Raw genomic sequence first — 20,684 nt, 5'->3', positions numbered from 1 at the left:
AGAGGATGTTTCATCAGTCTCCCGAAACTAGTGCTGTAGGCTGCTGTACAGATTTTCACAGAAGTAAACACTCCCAAAGGAATACGCTATCCCAAAGGAGACTGTTCTTTTAAGGTTCACTTTGGTTTAGGTATCAGCTTTAAAATTCTTCCTAAATTTAGCTAAAATGTACGACATGATTACTAATATTTGTGCAAGGATAGCAAGTATTTATGTTTGTTCAAACAATGGCGACAGGGAAAAACCTGTTTGAAACTTAAATTTATTTATGAAATATAATAAGTTAACTATAATACATATGTGTTGTATGAAATTATTCTTTATTTTGCATTAGTAATGCTACCACTACAATAACATTATTTTTGCAATCTCACGCCTAGCACTGAAACCATCCCCATAGTGGGAAGATGAGAGTTATTCAGTGAGTACTGGAGAGGAAAAAGAAAAAAGAAAAACGCCAGGCAAGGGAGGAATGCTACAGGCTCCACTTACTTACAGATAGAGGACTGATAGAGAAGCCAGATGAAGGAGAAACTAAACATCAGCAGCCTGCTGGATTCACTGGAGTGAGACAGAGCTTCATGCTGGGAAAATTACACAGTGACAGCAGCATTGGGATCTTGTTCAGCCATCTGAACAGTCCTCATTTTGAGGATGTATGTCCAAAAGCTGGACTGCAATGACTAAAATTTATTCTGTTTTTGGTACTAAAAATGATTTTGAAATTAATTTAAAAACTTTTTATTTCCTATATTACTTTTCTATTTAGATGTATTTTCCAGGTATGCATTTGCTTTGATCCAAAGTGAAGTACAGTGCATTTAAGGTGGTGTTGTTTGTCAGTAGATGCAGAATATATTGAAATTGTTGAAATATTGCAATATGCATGTGGTTTGCAAAACTTAATGATTTTAATATTAAAAAGTTTTAGGCCAATGAAAATAGCAGAGAAAGGGAATGTAAAAGAGAGCATCATTGTATGCATGTGCTCTGATTGTGAAAGATGATCAACGACATTATCGTATTTCATATTGTACACAGCATATAGCTTGGTGGTTAAGCAATGCGTTAGCAAGGCAGAAGGTCGGTTCGAACCCAGGAAACACACATGCTGAAGAAATGTATGTTTTGTAATGTAATGTAAGTCGCTTTGGAGAAAAGCATCTGCCAAATGCATAAATGTAATGTAAAATGTATTTAGCAAGTTATTATAATGCATTATTATTTGCGATATTTTATATGCATAACTGGCAGAAAGCAGAAAAATTTAGGATAAACTCCCCTTTCACTTGAGCAATAGCAGGCAGCTGCAGGATCTCTTAAACCTAAATGAAATTAAATCCTAATTTCTAAACAAATGACTTAAGGACTTCAGTCTCATTAAAAGAAAGCTCAAGATGTGATGTGTTTCATGCCAAGAGAGGTCCACAATAAATACTGACTGATGCCTGAAGAAAACATTTATTTCTGAAGATTGTTTTGTTTTTAATTTTGTTTACATATTTCTTGTATTTTCTGTTTGTATCTTAATAAAAAGAGTGAAAATTTTATTTGGATAAACATTAAAACTTTGCTAAAACATCAAAGCTGGTGGCCTAAGACTTTTGCACAATACTGTACATTTATAAATAATTTTTATATTTCTTTATTGCATTGTTAAATCCACCATCATTGTTGTTGCAGATTTACTATAAAAAATCATTTGAACTAAAATTACATTATTTTAAATATACAGTATTTGATATAGGTTTATTTTACATAATAGGGTTTGATATAAAATCCCAGATGATTTTGTGCTGGGCTATACATTTTTATCATTAACAGTTCATGCATAAACTCTATAGTCTGCACTTTCTGGACATGATGAATGTGTAAGTAATTGTAAAGTTTCTAAACAATACATTTCAGTCTATTTTATTTGTGAACCTACCAGATTAATATGGTTTATTATCAAAATATGCTTGGAATCTCAGGCTACCATGGAAACACCCAGTGTTCATGAACTACGCCAACAGCGAGGAAGAGAACGTGAATCTTTAGATTTGCTCCTGATTTTACAGTTGATATAATTATTAAAGGCACACAGACATGGCAGCACATTTGCGTTATGTTTCATAAATTCACTCATCGTCTATTAGTTTACATTTCTGTGATTGCATTATGCAAAGGGAGATAATAAACAGAAAAAATCCCCAGCATACTTCAACAGCCAGCCCTCCAGCAAAAAGCTTGCATTTCTTAAATGGTGATTACACACAGTGTTAAATCAGCAGAGTTTACTTCAACATTACATCTAATACTACAGTACAGCAGTTCATCAAACATTAATGCATTTTCCATCCATGCTTTGATAATAATATAAAAGCTAAGCTGTTCTATAAACACATGCATGACATCTTTAACACATGGTAAAATAACATGATCTGACAGTGATTTTTCTTTGTTTGTGACTGCGTGCATTTAGCCATATTGAGGTTGAACAATGCCACGCCTGTCTCCAGACATCAATACCAACATTGTGGCATAAGAAGAGAGAATAAAAGAGATACAACTTGCGATCAATTACCGGCTGTTACTTGGCAGCCGAGTCAATCAATAGCAGATCAAAGCTGCCAGAGAGCCGCTTCCTCCAATCCATCAGAGAGCAAGGCAACTGCAGGACAGAGCAATGAGATGTGAAATGAAGAAGACAGAGTTATCTATAGATCCAGTCAAGGTGAATTCTGGCCTCCTGGTGGTTTTGCTTTTGGTGGATTTGAGCATTCCCTTCACTTCTTACAAGCGGGGGGGAAATGATGCACAGTGTACTGATAAATCCTTTAAAGTCTCCATGTAGAAGCAACGTTGTACTGTAGATTGAATAGCTCTTTTCCCTCGACTGTTTGCCTTTCACATTCTGTATCTGCTACAAAGTGAAATGCTCGAATTCTCAAAATAAAATGAGCTTGATTTGGCATAAAGCGTCAACTGCGCTTGAACTGCCGAAAATATTCAGCCCTGCAAAAATTATATACAAACAACAAATGATTCATAACAAACAGGTGCTGAAGATTCATGCTTTGAAAATTTTTTAAACCAATATCTGTCACCACCCTCTCTAATGTAGAAACTCCTCCTGTGCTTCTAAACTAATTTTAATTTTAAGGTGCAGGCGGGTGAATTATTGCATGTAGTGAGTTGGGAGTTCTTTACATTCGTAATGGTGTTCCAGAAGCACTTTCTGCTTTTTCAGCACTGAGAAATAAGATCTCCAGGGCCCCTGATTAGAACTAATACATACTGACCCCATGATGTATTACTGACTTTTGAACACACTGCGCCTACTCCTTAGTTCAACATAAAATCAAAAATGACCCTACTGACCTGTTTGTAATGCAGTTTTTATAAATAAAAATATAAGCAGATAAAAAATATAGCTAGAATGAAAGTTTTTTCCCCGCTTTGTTTGTTTGAAAGCAGAGGGTCTGTTCTTTCATTTGATATATTTGTATGTTTATATATTTGTAGAAGAAGGAATTTTGTGAAACCTTTGTGAAAATCACAAAAAATGCTGGCGGGCAACTTTTCAAAAAATGGCTGGCGGGTAATGAGTTAAATTACAACCTAACGGGCTGAGTTCATCCCTTTTTGACCCAACGCTGGGTTAAAAATAACCCAGCATTTTTAAGAGTTCACTGTTAGATAATGTCAAAAATATGCAGAAGCGGACACTACTTGAGTATCTTAAGTAAATTTTCCAAGCATCTGTGCTTTATCAGAGTGTTTGTCTTCGGAAAAAATGTACTTTACTAAAAAATATTCACTACATTTTAAAGCATAGAATCATACTGTGTATTCCTTTTATATTTCATATTAAAATTGATTTAATACCTAATTACATAAAAATTGTGTACTTTTACATTTCTTGAGTAAAAGTACAAAAGTACTTTTTACTTAAGTAAAAGTAAAAAAAACTAGATGTTTAATGCACTTAAATATTAAATATAAACCAAATACTTGAAATTATGAAATGTAGTGGAGTTAAAAATATAATAATATGCTTTGGAATGTATGATGTATGAACACTGATAAAATATAAATACTTAAAAATGTACTTTTATGTAGAAAGTAAAAATACTTAAAGCTCCACTGTGTAGGTTCTACTCCCATCTAGCGGTGAAAGTCTATATGACAACCAACTGAATATTACTTTCTAGCCCCCCCCCCCCCCCATTCGGAACGCGTTTTAACTCGTACGGTGGCCCGGCCGTGTCATGCCAAGGTTAACACGGCTTCCAGTAGCTACAAAGCAAAAGCAATGAAAAAAATGAACAATTTGCAATGTCCTTTGCCTGTGATCCATCAAAGCACACAGATTTATGTTTAACATGGAAAAAGTCTGATTGTCATGATATGTCCGCTTAAAATCACATACAAAAAGCAACCATAAACGTAGCTTAGACACTCCTTTTTAATTGACGCGAGGAAAAATATCACAGGGGCTGTTAAACTTGGTATTAAGATGTGTTTTCGGCGATCAGATCACAAGTGGACGAGAGAGACACATTACGTTTACACTTGGTGTTTAAATCCGTCTCTTTTTGTCCATTTTCGACCGCTTCTCTCCAGATTACTGAGGAGATGGTCTGTGGACGAGTCCCTCTCCTGTCATTTTAATCATGAGCAGGAGTAATGACGGGTTTAAATGGACGAGAACTAATATTATGTCAGAGTCCAATGCTTATGTTTTAAGTAAACGTTACATGTCCATGTATATGTAAGAGCTTTCTCTGATATTGGTGAAATATGATCGCTCAACTTTCACACGCTTGTAAAATGAAACGAAAGACGCGCAGATCAGACGCTTTTATCAATGAAAGGCTAAAAATAGAGCTGTACACCGTGTGATTGTGTTAGAGGTCAGAAAAGATGAAAAACATTTATCTCAGTACCTCAGATTACATAAATGGGCGGAGAGACAGCGTGTGGCTGTTCAAACACATTAAACCACATGCGTGGTTACACTAACAAGTGTTATGCATAACCATGCTATAGTTAGCCAAAGAACTATAAAACTTCAAGTTTACAACATAGACTATATAGATGTAAACGAATATGCTGAATTACCTGTGGAGAAGATAGAAAGTATGCAACTTCTGTGTCCCTTGAGCCTTATGATCTTGGTAAACTAACATTAACTTACTCCAATATTGACTTTGGTCTTGATGTTTTTCCTGTTGCGTTGTCATTTTAAATCCCCGTTTAGCTTCCTTGGTGACGTGTTTTAATGTCCTCGAGAATAGTTCTTCAGCAGGCTTTCAAATCTGCCTCAAATCAAAGCATTAGATCGCGGGATCATCACGGTGTGCGGCTGTTGTAAAATCCGAAGGATTCAGTCTACGCAGGTCGCATATCCGGGCTGCATATGTCATCAAGCCTGGTTTATTTAAATTAACTGAGCATTACATTCACAAGTCATAAGCACATTACATCAATTTACAATTAACTTAGAATAATTGTCAGCTTTATAATTGTTAATATTCGATGACGTTTACCGCCTACACATGCAACCTCCGGAGGCTTCAGCTAGCGGCCAGCGTGAGTGTAGTCTGAAAGCGCGAAAGGCGGAGCTTGAATTTCAGGAATGTCCCTCGTTGGCGAATGTATTTCAAAGATGGAGGCACAACATGGATGCGCCAGTCAAGCGACTCAACCGTATGTATTTTAAATAGCAGATTCTACACTTACGAGAATACTTTGATTAGTGGGGTGGAAGCAATTACACATGAATGAGCACATACTTTTGAAAGAAAACATGGGTTTTTGCTAAGAATTAACTCAAAAAAGTACACAGTGGAGCTTTATTAAGTAATGTCCGCCTCTGAAAATATGTATCCCAACTGTCACTGGGGCAGTACCCTTTAGAATGTCCTAATATGTACCATTCAGTACAGAAATGTAAACATTTTGTATCAATTTGACATGAAATAAGTATTTGATCACCTACCAACCAGCAAGAATTCTCAAATATGGGCAAGACCAAACAGATGTCTAAGAACACCAGGGACAAAATTTTAGACCTGCACAAGGCTGGGATGGGCAACAGGCAAACAGCTTGGTGAGAACAACTGTTCGCGCAATTATTAGAAAATGGAAGAAGTTCAAGATGACTGTCAATCTCCCTCGGACTGGTGCTCCATGCAGATCTCACCTTGTGGAGAGTATAAATGATCCTGAAAATAAAACTACACAGGAGGACCTGGTCAATGACCTGAAGAGAGCAGGGACCACAGTTTCAAAAGTTAACACACTATACTGTCATGAATTAAAATCCTGCAGCGTGCGCAAGGTTCCCCTGCTCAAGCCAGCACATGTTCAGGCCCGTCTACAGTTTGCAAAGACCATCTGGCCGATCCAGAGGAGACATGGGAAAAGGTCATGTTGTCAGATGAAACCAAAATAGAATGTTTTGGTTTTACCTCCACTCGCCGTGTTTGGAGAAAGAAGGATGAGTACAATCCCAAGAACACAATCCCAAACGTGAAGCATGGGGGTGGAAACATCATGCTTTGGGGGTGCTTTTCTGCAAAGGTGACATGACGACTGCATCGTTTTGAGGGGGGGAGTGGGTTTTGCCATGTATTGCAAGATTTTGGGCAATAACCAGGGGCGGATCTAGAAAATTATTTATGGGGTGGCAAGGGGGTGGCATGAGAACTACGAGTGGGTGGCAATGAAGTAAGCATCCTTGCATGGTTGTCGTGGATTCAAGAAATTATATACTGTATATTCTACAGTATATTCGGTGTATACACTGGACCTCAAATTTTTATAACATAAAAAAACGCAACAACAAATGTTCCTATAAGTACCCAAGCAGCTACCTTTAGCATCTCTACTGTAGCACCCTTTGTCTTAATACTAAGTTAATACATACATCTTACCAATATCTAAAAACACTGACTGTAACCATGATGAGCAAGGTTGAACATAATGTTATATAAAGACTGTTATATAAATAAAATAGGCTTGCCTAATTTATATTAATGTTGTAAAACATATCTGAAAGACACACATCTCTTTCTCTCATAACCCTCTTCTTTAATCCTTTCACTCACTTCATGATGGATTTTTGTCTTTTCACTTCTTTTTAGCTCTACTCCTCTTCCTTCCACAACATATTTTTCTGTTTTATTTAAACCTTCCACTCCCATAGTATTTGATTTTTCTATTCTTTTTGGTTAAAAAAATGGATATTAGCCTTTCTTTTCATAGTATCCTGGAAAATGCAGCATTAAGTTGTCTTTCAAGCTTTCTAAACATACACAACACTGAATAGTTTTGTCTCCTTAATGAAGACCAATAAAAACTTTAGGCAATAACGTGCGATTTCATTTCACAAACCTGCAGTTCAGTTGTTTTAACTACCAAGCAACTACCTCAGGCAATATTAAACAATCAACAGTTTAAAGGCGGAGTCCATGATGTTTGAAAAACGCTTTGGAAAAGGAGACGGGCCGACTACCAAAACACACTTATAGCCAATCAGCAGTAAGGAGCGTGTCTACTAACCGACATCCTTGCCGGGTTGCGTATGTGTGGGGCGGGTCTATCAACAGAAGGTCCAGATTCTATTGGGGTAGGGGCGTGTTAGTTTAGGTGATTTCAAATATCAACATTGGCTTTCAAACATCGTGGATTCCACATTTAATTTTTGTATTCTTATCCTGATGCAACATTTATCTGTAAAATATGACCTAGTCGCTATTTTAATAAAGTCGCTAAATGGGTCTAAAAGTTTCTTAATCTAGCGACAAAGTCACCAAATTGGCAAGACTGCGCGGACTTTTTTAGACTATAAAACACTTTCTGCTCGGACTGACTGTTCGTGCTTGTGTATGAACTCTGCTGCCTCTGGTTGGCTAACGATGGAAATTAAGCCAATCATCATCAGCTATGTGGTTGTCCCACCCCCTCGAAGACACACACACCAATCATCATAAGATATGTGTCTCCCACCCCTAAACACACGCAGAGAAAAACTACATTGCCTTTCTGGTTAAAAGAGCCTACTCGGGTATATATTATATATATTAGCATACCAGCGCTGGGGTGGCATATGGGGTGGCAATGCTTTTATTTAGGGTGGCAAATGCCACCCCGTGCCACCCCGGTAGATCCGCCCCTGGCAACAACCTCCTTCCCTCAGTAAGCGCATTGAAGATGGGTCGTGGCTGGGTCTTCCAGCATGACAATGACCCCAAAAACACAACCAGGGCAACTAAGGAGTGGCTCCATAAGAAGCATTTCAAGGTCCTGGAGTGGCCTAGCCAGTCTCCAGACCTGAACCCAATAGAAAATCTATGGAGCGAGCTAAAACTCTGTGTTGCCCAGTGACAGCCCCAAAACCTGAAGGATCTGGAGAAGAACTGGATAAGCCAAAATGTAGTCAAAAGTGTGTGCAAACCTGGTGAAGAACTACAGGAAACGTCTGACCTCTGTAATTGTAAACAAAGGTTTCTGTACCAAATATGTACTTAGATTTTTGCATTGTATTAAATACTTATTAATTATTTAAAAATCATACAATGTGATTTTCTGGATTTTTTTTTATTCTGTCTCTCACAGTTGAGGTGTACCTACTAAAAAAATCACAGATCTCTCAATTTTTTGCAAGTGGGAAAACTTGGAAAATCAGCAGTGTATCAAATACTTATTTGCCCCACTGTATGAGGTCACATACTTCAAACACTCTTACTAAAAGACTAAATTGAATCAATATTTGAATAACTAATGGGTTGTCCTTGCATTATTTATGAATTATTGCTCTTTGATGTAGCCAATATGCTTACCAGTCACATTTAATGACCTTCCAGGCGTATTTTTCCCCAAAACTAAAGCTAAGTATGAAACCACACACATGAAGGTAAATTTTTCTTCCACACCAATAACATTTACCTCAGAATTTACAACTTCAGGATTCCTCCACAGAAGGTCTCACCCTGGTGATTTTATACCTGACCTCAATTTCAGGATCAATACACAATAAGCCTTTAAAAACCAAAGAGTTACCACACATTCTGAACATGACCACACATATCTACATATGCAATAACTATTCAGACCTCATTATATATATTCGTCATCTGAAAAAAAAATAAGTGCTTTTGGGTTCAGCAGCCGATGAGACAAGAAAAGCAAATAAGTCATAAAAACAAGCACTGCCTTTCTTTTCAGTACTATAGAGCTAAAACTGTACAGTAACCACACTAGTGGATGCATGTGTGAATTCACTCTCTGATCTACAGAAAGTCTGACTAACAGGTATGTAAAAATATCTTTCTGAGGAGGCTGTGTGGAAAACAGTATGGGCAGTTGCTAATGAACAATCCTGATCCTAAATAGCCCCACTGGGGCAATTCGATACTTGAGTTTTCATCTCTTCAAGCAAGATAACTAATCAATATCCTGTAAATAGAACCTATAATCATACATTTATGTACCTCTTTGCCTTTAATTTGTGCCTGCCTGTTTTAATGGCATTTAAATGACTGTTTTCATTCTGAGCTGACCTTATTAAGGATTCAAAACACATACAGTTGCATGGAATAGATTTTGATGAATTAGGTTTTGTGTGAATTATGCTTCACAAAAGAAAAATATTGGTTTGGTTTTACTCGCTCCTACTTAGATGTCTGCTTAGCTCTTTGTTATGATGCTGCCTGAAAGGTTTTTTATGTTTAAATAATAAAATGTTTTTATAGAAACTGAAACAACTTAAATTGAACGAATGACGTAACATCTCCCTTCTATGGTAAAAAGCATATTCGATTTTAATCTCAGCACGCTTTACAGTACAAATTAACATTTAGTACTTTATTAAATGTGCATAGATCCAATATAGCTTAGTATAATACTACTACACACGCATTTCTCAACTGCTTATATTCACTTAAAGCAACACTATGTAGTTTCCATGTAAAAATGACTTACAGCTCCCCCATGTGGTTGAAAAGCACAACAGTGCCTGGTATCAGACACTCTTCTGCAGGCAGGGGGAGGGGCGGGGCTGTGTGCTCTACCCTCCACCGCCACTTTCAGAGTGTGCTTGTAGCAGCTAGGAGGCTGCTCAGGTTGCAGCAACAGTACAATTTGTCCAGTTAAAAGTTGTTCTATCACTTAAATAATTTTAGAGACATTATTTAAAGGTAAAAAACTACATAGTGCTGCTTTAAGACGTAAGGCTTACTATTATTTAATCGCAAGAAAACATGAACTTAGTTACGGTAGCATTTGCTTGCTGTCTTTACCGTTTACATGCGTTTCTTAAGGTGCGCACACAAACCTTATAAAACATGTGAGGAAGGTGTTGAGAAATGTTTCACATCTTCTGTCAATTCTGTCAGCTGGCCCGAGCATCAGGCTGCTGCTATTGTCGACCTGTACAAAGTAAGTTAGTTTTACGGATGCAATATGAAACATTGTTTATTGTATCATGCTCACATAATACACTACTTTGGCTTTTAACTTTATGTTTAAGATTAGGCATCACTTTCTGGTTTAAATTAAGCTATTTTTTTCTGTTGCTCACAGGTGGATTGAACAACACAACGTTTTTGGTAATACACTCACCTAAAGGATTATTAGGAACACCTGTTCAATTTCTTATTAATGCAAATATCTAATCAACCAATCACATGGCAGTTGCTTCAATGCATTTAGGGGTGTGGTCCTGGTCAAGACAATCTCCTGAACTCCAAACTGAATGTCAGAATGGGAAAGAAAGGTGATTTAAGCATTTTAAGCGTTGCATGGTTGTTGGTGCCAGATGGGCCAGTCTGAGTATTTCACAATCTGCTCAGTTACTGGGATTTTCACACACAACCATTTCTAGGGTTTACAAAGATGTGGCAGTCATGTGGGCGAAAATGCCTTGTTGATGCTAGAGGTCAGAGGAGAATGGGCCGACTGATTCAAGCTGATAGAAGAACAACTTTGACTGAAATAACCACTCGTTACAACCAAGGTATGCAGCAAAGCATTTGTGAAGCCACAACACGCACAACCTTGAGGCAGATGGGTTACAACAGCAGAAGACCCCACCGGGTACCACTCATCTCCACTACAAATAAGAAAAAGAGGCTACAATTTGCACAAGCTCACCAAAATTGGACAGTTGAAGACTGGAAAAATGTTGCCTGGTCTGATGAGTCCCAATTTCTGTTGAGACATTCAGTCGGAATTTTGCGTAAACAGAATAAGAACATGGATCCTTCATGCCTTGTTACCACTGTGCAGGCTGGTGGTGTAATGGTGTTGGGGATTTTTTCTTGGCACACTTTAGGCCCCTTAGTGCCATTTGGGCATCGTTTAAATGCCACGGCCTACCTGAGCATTGTTTCTGACCATGTACCCATCCTCTGATAGTTACTTCCAGCAGAATAATGCACCATGTCACAAAGCTTGAATCATTTCAAATTGGTTTCTTGAACATGACAATGAATTCACTGTACTAAAATGGCCCCACAATCACCAGATCTCAACCCAATAGAGCATCCTTGGGATGTGGTAGAACAGAAGCTTCGTGCCCTGGATGTGCATCCCACAAATCTCCATCAACTGCAAGATGCTATCCTATCAATATGGGCCAACATTTCTAAAGAATGCTTTCAGCACCTTATTAAATCAGGGACACATAGAATTAAGGCAGTTCTAGTATGGTGTTCCTAATAATCCTTTAGGTGAGTGTATATTACTCCAATCCTTTGATCTTTAAAGTATTGGATTTAGTTGGTAATGGACTTCCTTTGCTCTTAAAGTCATATGTAGAATAGTTAACGAATTAGCGTGCCGTGTATAGAGCATGTAGATTAAAAACTGACAATATATTTACACTAGAATGTAAGGTTACAAAAATACAAAATAAAAGGAATGTGGTCCACATATGCACCTATGTCAATTTTCAGGACTAATAGGACTAAAATGACTAATTAATTGATAATTAAAAGTATAATGTTATATTAACCAGAAACAAAAGTAAATAAGTATAACACACATTACACTGAATTGTTTTCTGGTGCCATCCCATGATTTGTTAGTGCCTCCTCTGACCACTGCTATTAAAATTTTCTGGGGCGCCACTGCTTATATTATTTTAATGGCATGTTGCCTAAAACATAGCACCATTTTGAAACATGTCAGCAACTCCTAGCAGTTCCTAGGGAAATAATTGACAATTATGATTTTTTTTTCATATAGATCTATCTATATGTAAGAATCCATAATACAGTAATGGTTATGAGGGATGGATGGATGAATAGATATGTAGAAATCTATCTGTTATAGGCAGATGCACAAACAATATCCACCTCTTGTATACAGTAGCCAGCATAGTATTCAGTTATCTGTGTTTAAATAGAAGTTTTTAGCAAACAAACCCTGTTAAAATGAACCCCACTAATGGGGTAACTTTCAATGTAATTGTATGAGAATGATAGAGAAACAGATCTAAAGTGTCCATTTATATCATTTGTGCAAAAATATGATTCATCTAAATCAATTACTGTTGAGCCAAAACCATAATGCATTAGGTGTTGTGCCCCGCTCACCCCTACTGTAAAATCAACTGCTTTTTTTCATAAAAGTGTAACCCTGTCATGTAAGTGAAAATAGTGTCTGACTGGCCCCGATGCTGTTTAATGATATTATACTAAGTGTATGTTTGTACTGTACATTTAGCTGAATACACAGGCACCTATAAAAGCCACAATGATTTTTGGACAGGCATAAAAATAAGTTGGGTAAAAGGGAAGTCTTTCGGAGGCCATTTTGTTTAAATGATACAGAAAGGTATAGAAAATAAAAGGAGCCAGAAAACAGAGAGATAGAGAGACCAATAGACAGAGACAAAAAGAGAGCAGTTGAGACAAAGAAAACTTGCTTGTGAGTCTCATTAAAATGCAAGGGGGGCATCTATGAACATTAAAGAGAAGCAAGTGCTGTGTGTTTAAAAAAGAGAGAGAGAGAGAGAGAAAGAGAGAGAGAGAGAGAGAGAGAGAACGAGGAAGAGAGGTGCAGGGATGGTACTGCTAGCTCTAAAAGTAAACAACTTTTCAGTTGTGGACCACAGTTGAGGTAATACAGGCATCAAAAGATATGAAGAGAGCAAAGGGGTGTATGTGCCGCCATCATTTTAAACAGTAAAACATTCTCACAGATATACTACAGAAGAACCATTTTTTGGTTAATCAAATAACCATTCAGTAAAAGGTTTAGTCTTTTTTTTTTTAATCCAGATAATTTACTCACCACCATGTCATCCAAAATGTTGATGTCTTTCTTTGTTCAGTTCAGAAGAAATTATGTTTTTTTTTTTTTAGGAAAACATTCCAGGATTTTTCTCATTTTAATGGACTTTAATGGACCCCAACACGTAACAGTTTTAATGTAGTTTAAAATTGAAGTTTCAACAGAGTTTCAACAGAGTTTCAAAGGACTCTAAACGATTACAAATGAGGCATAAGGGTCTAATCTAGTAAACGATTGTCATTTTTGACAAGAAAAATAAAAAATATGCACTTTTAAAACACAACTTACTCTCATCTATCTCCGGTCTTGTGACGCGCCAGCGCGACCTCACGTCATTGCGTAAGGCTGTGGAAAGTTCACGTGTTACATATATGAAACGCACATTTGCGGACCATTTTAAACAATAAACTGACACAAAGGCATTAATTAGTATCATTCAACATACAAAAATGTCGGAACGGTCCTCTTTCTCCACACTTGTAAACACTGGGACGTAGTTTCGCATACGTCCTCCGTGACCTCTTGACGTGATGACGTATTGCGTGAGGTCACGTTGGCACATGACCAGATATACGAGAACGTTGTGGTTTAAAAGTGCATTTTTTTCTTTCTTGTCAAAAATGACAATCGTTTCGCTAGATAAGACCCTTATGCCTCGTTTGAGATCGTTTAGAGTCCTTTAAAACAGCAATTTTAAACTGCATTAAAACTGTTACGTGTTGGGGTCCATTAAAGTCCATTAAAATGAGAATGTTTTCCTCAAAAAAAAAATTCTTCTCCACTGAAATAGAAAGACATCAACATTTTGGATGTCATGGTGGTGAGTAAATTATCTGGATTTTTTTTTTTTTAAGAAAATTTACTAATCCTTTAACCATTTCTTTTTGACCTTTTTATAATATAAAGAACCTTTTTCACTATAACATTTACAACTATAACAACAGTAAGGCTCTTTAGATGTTAAAGGTTATGAAACCATATAGCCAAAAATAGTTTTTTTTGCATTGAGAAGCACCTAATTTGTAAGAGTGTGGTGGATTTGATACAGTGAATACAGTAAATAAAAAAAAAACTTTAATAAAAAGTGACGCCAGTTTTACTGTGTTACGGAAATATTTCATTTACACATAATGAAAATGCTATTGCTAATTGCCCCCTCAAGTTAATGTATTTGGAGACAATCGGGTACTTTAAATCACATTACACTATAATAGCTGTTTCAGCTTTACTTTTCACCACAAAGATATAACTACAAAGTATAACTTATAAAATGATCACAACTTAAATCCAATCAAAAGAAGTATTTTAAAGTAAGTCAAAAATTGTTTGTAGTCTTATTTTATTTTTAACAAAAATGATACTGCTGAGATCTGAAGAGGTCTGTAGATTTTTAATCCATTTTAATCTATTTTATCTACAGTTGAACAAAACCTCAGGCAAATGAACTAACTGTCACTAAACTAAATTTGGTAGATAATGCAAAGATTTAATCTAGGTGCGACTAGACTATAAACCCTTTGGACCAAAAGATCTGACATGAAAAGACCAGCTGCATGCACTTTACAAGTAATGCAACATTTACTTTATTAAATCCAAGGGTCTTAAACAAGAACAGAAAAAACAGAGTGAGCTGTTCTTGTTTTAAATCTGCTACCTTCATCACAGAGCAAGAACAGGTATCAAAGTGAAGATTCTAAGCAAACCTCATAACGAATCAATAGAGAGAATGAATTAGACTTCGCTAACCCTGACCTGCTGTGTAAGTATATAGCAATACTGGTTTCATTTTGTCAGTTCACTGTTGCCTGGAGACATGCTGATAGACGAATTTGCTTGGTCGCTGAGGGTGTCTATGGGCAGATCTGTGGGCTTAGTGAGTCAGCAAAGTTATGTGGGCAACATTTTCTCGTCATTCGCATGGGTCTGTACTATAACCAATATATACGGCTTCGTTGAGTGTTAACGGATGATCCAAACCAATTAGTCATGGGACAAATGTTTGATGTAATTTTTGGATGGCTGATCATACTGCAAGCTGCCTGCTGGTTGGCCAGCTATGAGTAAATGCGAGCAATCAGTGTGAAAGACTCTCACAATGGTTTGTTTCATTACTCTGAGACAGGAAGTTGGCAGGAGATTGCTTCCTCAATGAGCAAAGGCTAAACAGACTGCTTACATCAATACCTTAAGATTTAGCCACAAATGCAAATTTGCCCAACATCGGTACGAGCCATAGAAAGGACGACCAATAAATTAGCAGGAGAGGGTAGCGACATTAATAAACAAATATCAAAAAATTCTTAAATCAAAATAGATATACTTTAATAAGCAAAATGACATAAGATATTAAGACTGAAAAAAATCTAAATTTGAAGCAAAAATTATGTTTTAAACAAGAAAAACATTCTGCCAGTGGGGTAAGAAAAATAAACGTAAAGTTTCAACTTAATTCAATAAATTTAATTCAAACCAATGCATATTAATGTGTAATTATAGGCAAAACCCAGCACAGTCTCGCAAAATTTCGTTATATAGTCACATACATTTTTGATTATTTTTTTGTGATATTATCACGAATTTTCACGTATTTTCGTGATCGTCTAACGAATTCCTGTTTTCGTGTGAGTATCATGTATTGGTTACTCAACTGTTTTGTCCTATTTTCTTACCATTGTTGCTTCGGTTTAGGGTTAGATTTACATAAAATGTCATCCCTACCCAAACCCTAACCCTACCGCCAGGCAACATATAAAAAACCAATCAGAAAAAATAGTATAAACCAATACATAAAGTGACATTCTAATGCAAGCACCAAATCTAGCCTTTAATCGAAGCGACAATGGTTTGAAAATAGGAAAAAGCAGTTGAGTAACCAGTATGTGATAATCACACGAAAACAGGAATTCGTTATACGATCACGAAAAAATGCGGAAATTCGTGATAATATCACGATCAAAGAATCAAAAATTTACATGACTATATCACGAAACCTTGTGAGACTGGGTAGGCAAAACCACAGAGCAGTGCACAAAACCATTACATTTATTTAAAAGTGCTTATCAGTTACACATAGGCCTATAAAATTAGGAGAACAGCTATTTATATTTGTTAATGTTCAATTATACATGATTTTATTCATGTTTCAATTACAAATTAACATTAATGCATTTTTAATGAAGAAAAATGATCAGTGCACAACAGTATATTAATAAAAAATAACCTTGATTAATAAATGGTGTAAAACGCTTGTTCATGATTCACTGTGACCTAATGCGTTAATTAATGTTAACAATTTTAACCTTGTATTGTGTATTGTAGCCTTTAGCCTCTGACGCTTTAATTCTAATTTTAGGTATGGTAAATAATGTTACCATTGTTGGAAATCGGCCACTTTGTGTTTTTTATTTTCTGTATCATTTGATGTAGGATACTTAGTTTGCCAACTATATATTAAACTGTGGACGCTTGTTTTCGTATGAATATAGCTCTAGTTAATGTACTTACACAACAAAGTTTGAATTTTTCAAATATTTGGAATAACAGCAATTATCTGCTCACTGCTATTAGCTAGTAAAAACAAAGCTTATGGTACTGTGTGTTTACATTTATTTTCATACCAGTATAAAAAAATCAAACTTTAACCTGGAAGCTCAATTTGGATTGGTTTTTGCTGATCAAATTGTCTAGCCCTCATAATGTGTACAAGTTAAACTGCAAAGGCTTCCAGATCCCAAGATCCCTCTGCGTGAGGACAACAAGCTCCACTGAGATTATTTTCGCCACAAACACAAAACTGAACTCCCACATGACAGTCATCCAGACGACTGCATCAGAGCTCTGTGGGCTGGAACATGGTCACTAGTAACTAGGTTTGTTCTGCTCTGTTCCAGCTCTCTAGTCACCGGCTTAATAAATTACAGCCTATGATCAGTCAAAGTAATAGTGCTAGTCTTATTAAACTGGGTCTGGAACCAGGTGCGAGGACACAGAAGTGTTAAAGTGTGATAATGGTCAGAGCTCAACTTTCCAAGTGAGGAAGTAGTAGACCAGTCTAATGTGTTATGCAAAGGGGGACAGAGCTGGGGGGTATTCAGCACCTTGGACAGCTTCTACTTGCTAAACTTCACCTAATCCAGAGCCATTTAAATGAGATATGTGGGAAGCAGCATTTTCCGTACTTGGATTTTGAAAATGCTCTTGCAGTTCCTTATCTCCTTTTCCATATTGCATCTGTCCCCTCTTCAAATGTAATTTCCCATTACTTTTAATTTATCTGTAAGGTGGTCAGGTCACTCATACCTGCTTAACAAAATGTTGGCCATGCAAACCGGTCGCTCAAAGTAAAGGTAAGACTTCTGTATAAACATCAGGCATTGAGTGCTGGTAATTACACTGCATTAGTATAGTGTGGGGTTATTAAAACTGTGCTGACATTAGCGGTATTGAGCCTAAACACATTAAACATAACCCTCAAAGGAATTTACATGTTTTATACATTTGCCAGAAAGGAGAGATGTGCATGCTTAACAAGCCAGGGTTCAACAGAATGAAATCAGCTCCCTCCCTAGTATACAGTACTCGAAGATCAGTATGCAAATATGTAATATGTAAAAAAGGTCATGACAATAAATCATGGTGGATGTACTATGTCCAGAATAATGCATACTGCATGGACACATACTTCATAGAACATACTTTATCTAAAGCAGTACTTATTGTTTCAAAGTTTGATGAGTAAATGTTTTCAAATACTGCTTAGCATCCCTGATTGAAAAACACTACTGTACATGCTCCAAACAAGAGTCCATTAATGTATTACATTATTTTAATGAGGATTTCCCTTATTTCCGTTCGGATGTATGCTGCTGTACACAGAGAAGGCAAAAAGCAGCATAAAGAACAGTTAAAGAGAAAAATCAATACAATGTCTCAAATTGCTCTACAAATGGTTGCATTAAGTGTCTCTAAAAGAAAGAGGTGGAGCGAAAGATCATGAAGAATGAAACATAGCTGCCTCTCTTTAACGTCAACAGCACAATACATACAAATTTAAAGCATGTTTACTGGCAGAGGTACTTATTGTTGGTAACAGCTTGTAATTATAGACTTGACCAGGCCCTAAAGGCCCTACTTACAGAAATACAAACAAAAAATTAATTTAATTTGCTTATTTCTGATACAGTACTGTGACAAGAGCTTCACTGTAGTTTACTTTTCTTATCAGTGATACTGGATAACAAACACTTTACTGTCTGTGCTGGTCAATAAGAGTCTTCCCAGCTTATGTCTCCCTTAAGTCAAAGACAGCACATTAAAGCCTTTCCACAGTAATTGCTGCTGTCTTGCAGGCTTTCAATAACTGAATAGCTTTAAAAAAGCCACCGTTTCACCTGTTTTAAAGAAGACTTTGTTTAAGTGTAGTTTGCAGAATGAGGGTATTTGCCAGACTGACAAATCTGCGAATATATAAATGTATCTTAAATGTACATTTTGTTGAACTTGTTACAATTAAATAAAAAAAATATAAACTATGTTTGTTTTTAACGAAACTAAACTTATTTTAAATGGTTAATTTCGTATCAACATTATGCAAGTTCTGCAATAAAACAAGCAATAACAAAAAACCTCATCTGAGAAAACTCAGAGCTCTGCAGAGGCCAAGCAAGTTGGGAGTTTATGGGGCTAATAACTGGATCCACTAGCTGATGCACATTCTCCATGGACCAACAACTCCCAGTGACATCCACAAAAAGACTGTGAGGAGGGTCTTTTGCGACTCAACAACATCTTTGAAAGGCTTCACTCAGATACAACAAAATAAAGCCTGGATCAGAATCCCTGGGGAAGAGCCGTGTCTCTGTACCATGGCAGCATCCATTGTTTACTCTGACAGTATGAATCATACTCTCCCTAGCACAATCCTGTCTTAAGTCCCACAGATCTAGGGACAGCAAAGACATTCGGGAGGCTTGATTCATAAGATTTTGGATGCTGGCCGATAGCAAAATACAGGGAGAAATCTGTGCTTAACATTGACTTAGCCACTTACATCACTCAGATGTAACTGGGACTCATTCATCCAAATCAACTGATAACTGACCCAGTCATCATGGTTTCAGAGGGAAACAATACCAGGCTGCAGGCTGCAGCTACACAAGTTCTCTCAATGGCACACACTGGGTGTGTCTCAACAATCAGATTATTTATTTATTTATTTATTCATTCTCTTCTACAAGTACGTCAGCTACATTTCACACAGTGCTGGAGTCTGAAAATGCATTCAGTTTGGTCTTTATGAAACTTTAATAGCATTCCGATTGTACATAATTAAAAACGGCAAATACTGCATTTTTACTGCAGTAGGCTACAAACACAGCGTTAGATTTGATTCATAAAAAATTCAGAAATATTAAAAGGTACATTTGACTTATTTTAATATTAACGACCAAGCATTAGGCTATTATGAATGCATTATTATGAAAATAAAATAAATAAAATGTGAATAAAGTCTATAAAATAAACTTAAAATTACACTCTAAAAATGAACAAAAAGCCCAGTTGCAAATTTAGCAATAAACAATTGAGGATTCAAAATATCACAGAGTAATTAAACATTTGCGCAGAATTAATAAACTTTATTAAATATGACAATCCAATAACAGATCAAAAACAACATGTCGCATATTCGCTACCTCATAAATGTTATGTTTATTAAAACTTAATCGTCAAGATCATCGTGTTCATGTCAAGCACGCGCACACAGACCCCCACAAGGCTAAATAATAAATAACAACGGCGAATTATTAAACTTATCTAGGAAATTCCATTGTGACACTTACCGCTTTGCTCTCCAAGAAAGACGAGTTTGAATTTCCTTAAAGGATTTCCAAAGTCATTACCCACAGACATGTTTGGGAGCTTATTCTTTAACGGCGTCTTCCCACCGGTTCAAATGTCTGGATGGGGTAGCGCGATGTAAAAAAGCGGCGCTCCTGTGCGTTTGGAAACGGGAATGCTGCACTAGATCGGCTCTCGGGCTTAATTGCTACTGCGCACGCGCGGCCTCACCTTTCACGCTCTCCCTCTATCACACATGACGTTATGTTGGATCAACCCACAGAACGTGACGACATGTTATATCAACCCACAGAGCATGACGTCATACCCCTCCACCGTAAGCAGTGAGTATTTATAACCAGTATAGCCAAACTGTAGACCTGCAAGCTTATAACATAGGCTACTTTGTGTAAAACTGTACACATGTATGTGCAGTTTGACATGACTTGAGGCTAGTAATCAAAAATGAAGTTGTGGAATTTAAAGATATATCCCAAGTGTGTCTGCTACATTGTATACATTAATCTGATTAAGAGAGTAACATTTGCAGTGTTACTGTT

At 36.7% G+C, this 20,684-nt stretch overlaps 1 protein-coding gene across 2 annotated transcripts in view; it reads right to left on the bottom strand.

The window, feature by feature from the left end:
• Nucleotides 1-20,622, bottom strand: part of rab6ba (RAB6B, member RAS oncogene family a) — a 124,519-nt gene extending 103,897 nt beyond the window's left edge. Inside the window, exon 1 of one of the 2 annotated variants that reach the window (XM_055212343.2) lies at nt 20,127-20,622. In XM_055212343.2, the coding sequence (XP_055068318.1) occupies nt 20,127-20,196 (70 nt within the window). In that variant the 5' untranslated portion in view covers nt 20,197-20,622. The remainder of the gene's footprint in view (nt 1-20,126) is intronic. The other variant, XM_055212344.2, reaches the window with a different exon arrangement.
• Between the last annotated feature and the right edge of the window lie 62 nt (nt 20,623-20,684).

This window comes from Misgurnus anguillicaudatus, chromosome 8, assembly GCF_027580225.2.
Source record: "Misgurnus anguillicaudatus chromosome 8, ASM2758022v2, whole genome shotgun sequence".
Classification (NCBI taxonomy): domain Eukaryota; kingdom Metazoa; phylum Chordata; class Actinopteri; order Cypriniformes; family Cobitidae; genus Misgurnus; species Misgurnus anguillicaudatus.
The sequence above is the reverse complement of the archived record's forward strand: the minus strand, read 5'-3'. Positions and strand labels throughout refer to the sequence as shown.